Raw genomic sequence first — 11,111 nt, forward strand, 5'->3', positions numbered from 1 at the left:
ACAATGCAATTGCTCACCACCCGCTGACCGATGCCCAGCTTAACCCCGAGCAGTCCGGCCCCCTCCCCCCGGCTAGCCACCCCTATATATTGTTTAGCATGACGTCAGATGGTATGGAATACCCCTTTGGCTAGTTCGGGTCACCTGTCCTGGGTCTGTCCCCTCCCAGCTCTTACTGCACCCCCAGCCTGCCTGTTGGCAGGACAGAGCAAAAGTCTGAGGTGTCCTTGGCTTGGTATAAGCACTGCTCTGCAACAATTAAAACATCGGGGTGTTATCAGCACTCTTCTCATCCTAAGCCAAAACACAGCATTCCACCAGCTACTAGGAAGAAAATTAATTCTGTTCTAACTGAAACCAGGACACATAGAGAGACCAGTTAAGATTCAACTATTTTCTCTCTTTCCCTGCTGGGACCTGGGGGGGCATCTAATTGAGTGGTGTCAGGTTTGAATGAACATGATTCATCCCTATTAAACGTGCTTGCTACACAATTATTTGGATGTTAAGATTTGTGCTTGGTTTAAAAAAGCAACTGGACAAAGAGGAGAAATATCTCAACAGCTGCTGGATGTGAGGGAAACCCCTGAAATGCAAATTTTTAGGGTGTAAATACATTCTGAAAAAGTACTGCAGCTTGCTTTCTCTGTCCTTGTGCTCCTCCCCAGGTATTTACTGTAGCCCTTCTCAGCAAGAGGTTAGCAGACTAACTCAGCCTTCACTCTGTTTCAGTCCAGCCAGTTTAGCTGGTGTACATGTTTTTTGTTTTTTCCTTTTTCCCTCAAATTTCAAACAATTTTTATGTCTGCGGAATAATAATGAAGTAAAATATCCATCAGACTGAGGCAAGCACTTCAGGTGGTGGCGCATTTTCCTCCTCCACAGCAGCAGTAACAGGAGCTTGGTGCTGAGCATGACACAGCTGGCACAGCCCAGTGGCTGCCAATGCCTCTGGTGCCTGCTCTGGTGCCTCTGTGCCACCTACTCAGCTGTCCAAATTACTGCTCACCTGCGATACCTAGGTCATATCTTTAAACCAATCATTCCAATTCCAAAAATTCCAATCATAGGATCATAGAAACATAAGGTTGGAAAGGATCTACAAGATCTTCTCATCCAACCATCCTCCTATCACCAATACTACCCACTAAGTTATTAAATCATATCAATGCCTGTCTGCTCTTTCTGAGAAGAAATTTCTCCTAATTTCTAACCTAAACCTAAACCTCCCCTGGTGCGACTTGAGGCCATTCCCTCTAGTCCTATCACAACCCACAGCTCCCCACAACTTCCTTTCAGGTAGGTGTAGAGAGCAATAAGGTCTCCCCTGAGCCTCCTCTTCTCCAGACTAAACAACCCCAGTGCCCTCAGCCGCTCCTCATAGCACTTGTGTTCCAGTCCCTTCACCAGCTTCATAGCCCTTTTCTGGACAAGTTCCAGGGCCTCGATGTCCTTGTAGTGAGGGGCCCAAAGCTGAACACAGCACTCAAGGTGCGGCCTCACCAGAGCTGAATACAGGGGGAAATATATGTGGATACATACACACACACACTCTATTTATATGCATTATACACAAGTTGTATATATATGTATGCATAATTTTTACGTGTGCACATATATATATATATATAAAACTCTTTATTTATGTTAAAGTCTTGTGTTGGATAGGCTTGCAACATGGCAGTCTTACAGACCCTGTTCAGTACAAGGATGACAGGTTGATAACACATATTTTTGCACTCCACAGTGTTCAAGATCTTTTGATTTTGACAAGGAAGATATTGTTTGTCAAGTTCTTTGTTCAAATCTCTTTTATGCCAACTTTTGGAAACATTCATTCAGGCTGGTGGTGCTCAAGTGTTAGCAGGAGAGTGCTCTAGCAAATTGCTAAGTTGCATTATCCTATTATCCTGCCTCATGGCTATACAAATTTATTTGCCTCATTACCTGAATAGTCCTGATTGACAACTACCTTAGCTCTTGACATACTGCTGCACAAGTAAGTGATAGGGAACTGGAAAGAAAAACAAAACAAAACAAAACAATTTTCGTATCAAATCCAACTCCACAATCATAAAAGCTAGTTAGCCCTTAATTCTAGGATGTCTTTCATGGAGCTGACCCCAAAGGGACCTTTAATAACCAGATGAAAAGTAGCAGCATTTTGTAGCAAGAAAATCTGACCAGAAAAAATAAATACAATAAAAATAAAAATGATTTCAGGAAAATCTCTGTCTCTTTTTGAAACAAAGTATGTCTTTGCCCAGAGATGCGCTGGATGCCCCATCTCTGATGGTGTTCAAGGCCAGGCTGGTAGGGGTTGTGAGCAACCTGTTCTAGTGGGTGGCATCCCTAGTGGGTGGCAGGGGAGTTGGAACTAGATGGTCTTTAAACATCCCTTCCAACCCAAGCCATTCGATGATTTTATGTTTCTATGAATACATGTGATAGCTTACTTGGATGACTGTGTATGGGTCACTAATCTATGAAGAACATCATACTAGCACCTTCACATAAGTACTAAAGAAGTTACCCACTCTACACAGGGTTCCCCAGTATCCATCATGATTTTATACTTTTCATTTTATATTGTTATTATTCTTTTCCTTCTTTTAAACATAACCTGGGTGCAGATGCTCTCTATTTTCAGTCATAAAAATGTAGCAAGAGTGACAACCCAAACAGCCTAGTGCTACCTCATCACTTTATTTGTGAGGACCATCCCTTAAACTGTGCACTAGAAGACTTCAGAAGGTTTAAATGACTCTTAGTGTTCATCGGCAATAATTCTCACCAGAGCCATTTTACTTGCTCTGTGCTTGTTTCCTGTAGCATGGGTGTAGCATTTTACTTGCTCTGTGCTTGTTTCCTGTAGCATGGGTGATGTGGGCACCACATCATACTTGCTGACTTGCTTGAAATAGTTTCTACAAATGTCCGGCTGACAATTCAGATGAGAAAAATCTTTGTTAGGGGTCTGGTCAAAGCCCCTCAGGGTGTCAGTGAAACCTATGTAATCTGGGAACAAATGTTTTCACAGGAAGTTCAGTCTTCCAATCCCTTCCAGATATATTTCTTCCGTATGCAAGCCTTTTGCATCATTTTTCCACTTTATGACATTGGCTTAACTACTTAATCTTTGCTTTTTAGGAGCAGGTGTTTTTTTTGGGGGGTGAGGAGCTATAGAGATGCCACTAGCTGCTATGTTGGTGGGAGTCCACAGTCTGATTCCTGGCAGAAGGCACTCTGGTAGCCAAACCTTCACTCAGTAATCCTGGATCAATGCTAGGTGTGCATTGGCTAACCTTCTCTGATTACTTTAAAATGATTAATTAAAAATTAATAATTTTTAAAAATTTTAAAATTGACATGATTATAGATGAATTTTCTTCTGTAAAGAACAAGCCATATTGTGTTGCTAATAATAAGATTGGATTATAGAACGTACACAATTGCAGGTGGTTTCCTTACATTTTGTTCACACTTAATCTGATGCCTCACTCAAAAGCTTCCCTGAGAAGACTGAGGTTTAAGCCATTGCTAGTTGTAATGCAGGCATGTCTGGACAAATATAAAACTATTTTTATAGAAACAAAGACAGACTTTGCTGTTTTGATGCTGATTATTAGGGTGGGCTTCCACTGGGGTATCCACTTGACTGTCACACTGTGCAGCGAGTTCATGCTCTTCAGTTTCCCCTAAAGGGTTTCTTCAGTGACTTCCTGACTCAGCTTTACCAACAGAAAGTGAAAGACATTGAAGACACTTTTGCTTTTTCTTTCCTGACTGAGATTTCACTGTTCTTGAAACACAGGGAGACCACCAGAGTCTGCAGCAGAAAATGAAAAAGTTACGCACTGTGATGGATTTTTGTATCCGCCACCAGAAGATTCTGGGTTACAGCACTGTGTCCCTGCTGACAGCTGCCAGCGAGTATATCTTCTCCTCCGTGGTCTTCAAGTGTCCTTGCAATTCCTCGAACATCATGTATGGCTGTACCTTCCTCATAGCGCCAGCCTTTGTCCTCTTCCTGCTCGGCTACATGACAAATGCCAGGGTTTGGCTTTTGGTGACAGGCAGATGCTCTTCAAAGAACCAGTGCAGCTGTGACTCCCGTGGACACTTTCTCAACGTGCTGTGGTCAGTGACAGCCAGTGCCTTGGTGGCCCCCTTCACCTGGATCGCGGTGGCCCTGCTCAGTGCCAGCTTCTATGTGTGCGCAGCAAGCGGGAGCAGCGCCTTCAAAAAGCTGGTGTGCAAGGACTTCGAAGAGTACTGCAACAAATCACTGAAAATACCCTGTGACGAGGAGTTGTCCAAGAAGATAGGTGAATTACACAGCCTTGAAGCCCAGTCCCAGGTAAAGCCTCTCTGCTATGCTCTTCCCTGATGGACCCCAGCCCCACCCTCTTCACACACACTGGTGCCTGCAGGGGACTGTCAGAGCCCTTATCTCTCACACTGACTAGCAAAAGTACACTATTAGCAAAAATTCGCTGGTCAAAAATACTAACAGAAAGGTAACAAGTAGCTGTTTATGCTAGCTTCTGTTTTAGCATGTTTGCATAACAATTGCTTGGCAAAGGCACTTGCAAAACCTTTTCCAGAGCTAGGCAGAGAACTTTCCACAGATGCTTTTTTTTTTCTCATTTAGATTAGAGCTGGCACAATCTCATCTCCTTTTCCACTTTTACCCCTCTAAATATCTCAAACTGTTGTAAGTATGCATTAGCTGAGAGAAAGCTGAGGTCATGAATAGGGAGGAAGCCAATGTCTCATTGCAAAAGAGAACTGGCGAGTGAAGCAATAGATGGCTGGTTTGACTACAAACCTCAGAGCTTGGACCTGTTATTAAATTCACACTTGTAATCTAGCTTAAAAAATATATCTACCTTATTACAGCATTGTTATTTTATTACAGCACTACAGTTTTATTGTAGCGCTGAAAGAAAACTGCATGGTCAAAAAATCAATAGCACTCGCAAGTGGATTTTTTTTCATTTGCAGTGAAATGAATCTAAAGCATTTTGGCAGCACTACAGTTTTGTTTCTGTTTGTTTGGTCCTCTCCTTAGCTCCAGGAAATAAACCATTTTTCATCACTTTTTCTCAGGAAAACATGGTTAATGATTTGGCTGGTTATTTGTACAGCTGGTTAGATTTATGAGATAACCACACACACACACACACACACACAGTGTTTAAATTTGCTAAATATTTAGCTTGTGAATTCTCCAAGAGAAAGACTGGAAAGGGGCAAATTTTATATAGTTGAATTCTGATAGTGTAAGAAAGGAGTAAAATCAAGGAAGACTGACTGTTACTGATATTTCAATGAAAATTAAAAGAAGCAAACAAGTCAAACAAATATGGAAGACACATGAGATCATTGTGATTAATGTACATTATTTTTTATACCTGACCTACTTTCAGCAAAATTAAGAATCAAACATTCTAGGTATGATAAAACCCTGTACAAACCAGGAATGATTCCTGTATTTGATAGTCAAATGTTCTGCCTACAAAAAATACGGTTTCCATGTCTGATTCAATGTTATGTTCTATACTCTTACATAGGACCATGTAAAAACACTGTTAACCTACCTATTTCTTTTCCAAGATAGCAGGATGGTTGCTGATTGCCATCATCATGACTGTGGCACTCATTACAACATGTCTCAGCTACTGTTCCTCCCCAGTTAGCTACCTTCAGATGAAGTTCTGGAAAACTTACTCGAAAAAGGAACAAGAGGTCTTGGAAATCAAGGCTAAAGACCATGCAGCCAAGCTGGCAGAAAGAAACGTTCACTTCTTTTTTGAACCTGCTGACCCAGCACCATTTTGGACTCCCAGCAATGAAGACTGGCAGAAGATTTCATTCGTATATGGCTTCAATACAGAAGAGCAGCATTACAGCATGATACACAAGTATGTGAACACAAACAGAGGCAAGACATCCAGTGGAACAGATCAGATTCACAATGTTTTAGCATTTGTGGATGAAGCACATGGAAGTGAATCTGGATTTTGATGAAACATAGCCTTTGTAACACTGGTAATCTTTTAAACCTACTAATATAAAAAGAGTCTTATTCTGAGCTCTTACTGAAATCAGTATGTAGATATTGCATGTAAACCTCAGGAGATTTATTTTTTAAATAAACTATACTTTTGTTTAGGTTCATTTAAATAAATACATGGTTCACAATGGGAGTTTTCATATGTTGATGTTCATTAAGAAAGAGTCATGTAAAATAACAAGGATCCACAGCAAAGATGTCAACGTGTACCATGTCAAATTATTTTCCAAATGCCTTACAAGAATTTGGGAGCTGGAGTGACAAAACCAAACTTTTGTACCTGTCAGTAACACAGGGACAAAAAGAAATTGAAATTTTGACCATAAGTTTAGTTTAGTTTATTAGATATCACTTGACTTGACAATAAATATTTCAGTACAGCTTAAAACAAGCTCTAGACTAAAATATTTGCTTTCAGTCAATTAGTTTCTCAAGGCAAAGATTATGTCTTTTAAAATCTGGGGAGCAATTAACATTTTGGAGCCACATGTGCACGAAGTCCATTAGAAATGCTAAGCATGACTTCAGCTGGTCATCAGTTGGAATAACCAATAAATAAGTAAATAAATAAATAAATAAATAAATTCCAGCCATTTTACTCCTGTGTGTCTAGTTGTTTTAGGTAACAGTGAAAATAAAAGCTTTCACTCTGATGAATTTTCTTTACCACTGTCTGATCTTGAGTACCTTTTACAGCAGGCCTTCTTCTACTATTCATTTCCTGTTATTCTAAAAGTTTTCTGTGGAAAAAAATAAAGCGTGCATAACTTCCAATTTATAGTCCATTTGTATTCATTTCTATTTTATCTGAAAAAAAAAAAAATGTACTTTTCATGCATAATACTACACATAGATTTCTGGCCATGTCAACAGTACCTAAGCTACCCCTGGATGTATCCACCAAATAGTCTAATTTGATCCAGAATAGAGGCCAAGTGCAAATTTACATGGCTTAAGGAGTTAGGTTTGTTAATAATATGACAGTGTAGGTGAAGCTGCACATTTAAGGATGTTACAAATCTGCAGTTCCGCATACTGTGAGAAAATACGGATGTTCTTATCAAAGAACTCCTAATGATAAGAAGCAAATACAAAAGTTTGGAGTGAAGATTGATAAAGTTATTTTTTTTCTCTGAAAGTATTTTCAAAAATGAGTTGGGCTGTTTGGTCCAGACTGTCCTTTCACTCCTCCCGGAAACCTTCTCTTTGTAGACAGAAAACTCTAACTTGGAAACTATTCAGAAAGACAGAGAGAATTCACAGAATTCACAGAATTTCTAGGTTGGAAGAGACCTCAAGAGTCCAACCTCTGACCTAACACTAACAGTCCCCACTAAACCATATCCCTAAGCTCTACATCTAAACGTCTTTTGAAGACTTCCAGGGATGGTGACTCCACCACCTCCCTGGGCAGCCTGTTCCAATGTCTAACAACCCTTTCAGTGAAGAAGTTCTTCCTAACATCTAACCTAAAACTCCCCTGGCGCAACTTTAGCCCATTCCCCCTCGTCCTGTCACCAGGCACGTGGGAGAACAGACCAACCCCCACCTCGCTACATCCTCCTTTTAGGTACCTGTAGAGAGCGATAAGGTCGCCCCTGAGCCTCCTTTTCTCCAGGCTGAACAAGACCAGCTCCCTCAGCCGCTCCTTGTAGGACTTGTTCTCCAGGCCCCTCACCAGCTTCGTCGCCCTTCTCTGGACTCGCTCAAGCACCTCGATGTCCTTCTTGTAGCAAGGGGCCCAAAACTGAACACAGTACTCGAGGTGCGGCCTCACCAGAGCCGAGTACAGGGGCACGATCACTTCCCTAGACCTGCTGGTCACACAGTTTCTTATGCAAGCCAGGATGCTGTTGGCCTTCTTGGCCACCTGAGCACACTGCTGGCTCATATTCAGCCGACTATCCACCATCACTCCCAGGTCCTTCTCTGCCTGGCAGCTCTCCAACCACTCATCTCCCAGCCTGTAGCTCTGCTTGGGGTTATTGCACCCCAGGTGCAGGTCCCGGCACTTGGCCTTGTTGAACTTCATGCAGTTGACCTCAGCCCATCGGTCCAGCCTATCCAGATCCTCCTGCAGAGCGTTCCCACCCTCGAGCAGATCAACACACACACCTAACTTGGTGTCATCTGCAAACTTACTGAGTGTGCACTCAATGCCCTCGTCCAGATCATCGATGAAGATATTAAAGAGAACCGGCCCCAGCACCGAGCCCTGGGGAACTCCACTAGTGACTGGCCTCCAACTGGATTTGACTCCATTCACCACGATTCTTTGGGCCCAGCTATCCAGCCAGTTTCTAACCCAACAAAGCGTACGCCAGTCCAAGCCAAGAGCAGCCAGTTTCTTGAGGAGAATGCTGTGGGAAATGGTGTCAAAAGCCTTGCTGAAGTCAAGGTAGACCACATCCACAGCCTTTCCCTCATCCACCAAGTGCATCACTTTGTCATAGAAGAAGATCAGGTTCTTCAAGCAGGATCTGCCTTTCATAAACCCATGCTGACTGGGCCTGATCACCTGCTTGCCCTGCAAGTGCCACGTGTTGACTCTCAAGATAATCTGCTCCATGAGAAATCCCATGATGTTGCTTGTTACAGCCATTTTCAAATGAGGAAGCAAGAAAGTGCCCATTTAAATTAGATGAACAAAACTAGATTTGGTGGCTTCATTCTTACTCTAAGTTGAATAAATGGCATGTAAAAGGAAAAGAGGATCTAATCCTTTGTTCACTGCACTTTAATCAGTGGCTCTTTTTCTTCCAGGGAACCTGATATTAATAGTGTAACAGGTGTCCGGATTGTTATTTGTGCCTCCAGGAAGCACAGTTCAGTTTAAAATGTCCCACTTTACCTCTCCTATTAAAGAGTTCATTTGTTCGCTGACATCTAGAAAACAATAAATCTGCTCTGGAATGTCTTTAGTTGGAAGGAAACAATGTCCTGGCCCCACTGAAATCAGCACCAAAACATTCCTTGACTCAGTGGGGTCAGGCTTTACCATAAAGACACATAAAATAACTCAGGATAGACCAAAAGTATCTGGTTTAAAATAAACAACACACACACACACACATATATGTATATAAAGCATCTGGTTTAAAAATAAAACCATGTTTATTTCATTTTCTGATGAGAACCTGCAGTGAAAACACCAACAGAGTTTGTGTTAATCCTGTCAGCTGTATCTGAGTGGGCTTTTGCCACTTCCTACTCACAACCACAACTGCCAGGGTCCCATTACCAAAGCTGCTTTGGCTTTCCAGGGAAGACGTAGAGCCAGTACTTCTCATTAAAATGAAAGAGCAAAGGCTTCGGAAGGTCTTCTTCATGTCTTCAAGTCTGCCAATGCAGTCTATGTGTTATACGTAAAATTACTTTTAGGGGAAGGAGAAAAATTCTACCCGTGTATAAGGATATGAGCAGATATTTCTGTAATGTTTTCATATACAGTCATATTTGAATTTTTGATTTTCCTCATATTTATTTAACACTCATATCTTCTCTGTGTACTTATGAAGGAAATGAAAAGAAATTTCAAATGGAAACCTTAGTGCACTTCTGGGGGCTCCATCAGCCAGCTCCAAAAGAAATGTCTACACTAGCAAGAAACGCTGAGAAAAAACCTTCTGGAAATATCTTACTAAATAAGACAAGTAAAATCTGTACATCTACAGGTTAGCTAATGTCAGCAACTAATGGTAATGTAATTTGTGTCACTGTTTTTCCTATTGTTTGTTACCATTTTTCTAAGAATGTTTCCTCTTTAACTTCCTTCTGTTTTCATAAACAGCTGTAGCATGATACCACTCTGCTCTGCCATAGACAGAAGTGTGTCACATTGCTGATCACTTTCTTCCCCTTCAGCAGAGAACTTTAGACCTTCTTCATGTGTCTGGAGAGATGTCCAAAAGCTGAAATGGTGAGCTTGTGCTTGCCTGACATCTCGGAGCTCATGTACAGGAAGATGATGTTTGGAAAAAAGTGGAGGGGCTTTGTGGTCATTCTCTACACAGAGGTGAATGCTCTCTCTGAAATGTGGGCTGTAATGGGTGGGTGTTGTTTCACCACCGCTTTCTGTTGACATACTGCTCAGAATTTGCTTGCTCCTTCTTATGCTCCTTAGATGATACAGGGCCTGGAACATCTTCCCTATGAGGAAAGGCTGAGAGACCTGGGCCTGTTCAGCCTTGAGAAGGGAAGACTGAGAGGGGATCTTATCAGATCACAGAGGGATTAACAGAGGGATTTGGTGAACCTCTTCTCAGTGGTCTGTGGGGACAGGACAATGTCTGGGGGCAATGTCCACAGAATGGATCACAGGAAGTTCTGCACCAGTACGCAAAATAACTTCTTCACGGTGAGGGTGACGGAGCACTGGAACAGGCTTCCCAGGGAGGTTGTGGAGTCTCCTTCTCTGGAGATATTCAAGGCCCATCTGTACGCCTACCTGGGCAACCTGCTCTAGGGAATGTGCATTGGCAGGGGGATTGGACCTGATGATCTCTTGATGTCCCTTGCAACCCCTACAATTCTGTGATTTTGTGATTCTTTGGAATACAATAGACAAGGTGATCCAGTGTGGGATGAAAATGCAAAAAAACAAAGCAGAACAATGTGTGTACATCAAGCATGCCTACCCAGCACAAGGTAAGGCAGTAGGGAGCCAAGAGGAGGAAATGCTGCAGGACCAGATGCCTGATTTCACCAGAATGAAGTGAAATGAGTATGAACTGCACCCAGTTTAGTCTGGCAGTATCACGTTATCTCCAGGCTCAATCTCAGATCTGGGCTGGCTTGACTGGCTCAGGCATTTCTGCTATATGTTCATTTGCACTGTGGAAATTTATCTTCCAAACCTTATGAAATCTAAATAACAGAAAAGGTTTCATTGGGCTGTTTATTCTGAAATATAGAAAGCAGCAGCTTTGGAGTCCTACACCAAATATCACCACAAACGTTTGGCATGGAAGGAAGGGGCATGCACCTGTGTGAAAGTCTAATGCAACAGAGGTTTAAGAGAATAGTATTCCAC

At 42.0% G+C, this 11,111-nt stretch overlaps 1 protein-coding gene across 1 annotated transcript; it reads left to right on the forward strand.

Annotated features, from left to right (window-relative positions):
* The first annotated feature begins 3,772 nt into the window (after positions 1-3,772).
* Positions 3,773-6,767, forward strand: CALHM6 (calcium homeostasis modulator family member 6). Its single transcript, XM_082757773.1, has 2 exons — positions 3,773-4,360; positions 5,620-6,767. The coding sequence occupies exons 1-2, from the start codon at positions 3,842-3,844 to the stop codon at positions 6,028-6,030; spliced, it is 930 nt and encodes a 309-aa protein (XP_082613899.1). The 5' UTR covers positions 3,773-3,841; the 3' UTR covers positions 6,031-6,767.
* The last annotated feature ends 4,344 nt before the right edge of the window (positions 6,768-11,111 follow it).

Source organism: Aythya marila (genome assembly GCF_965140915.1).
Source record: "Aythya marila genome assembly, chromosome: 3".
Taxonomy (NCBI): Eukaryota; Metazoa; Chordata; class Aves; order Anseriformes; family Anatidae; genus Aythya; species Aythya marila.

Excerpts from the sequence above, each read along its gene's own strand:
- CALHM6 (XM_082757773.1), top strand. The coding sequence starts at position 3,842 with ATGAAAAAGTTACGCACTGTGATGGATTTTTGTATCCGCCACCAGAAG. Across the intron at positions 4,361-5,619 it reads GCCTTGAAGCCCAGTCCCAG|ATAGCAGGATGGTTGCTGAT; the intron begins GTAAAGCCTCTC and ends TTCTTTTCCAAG.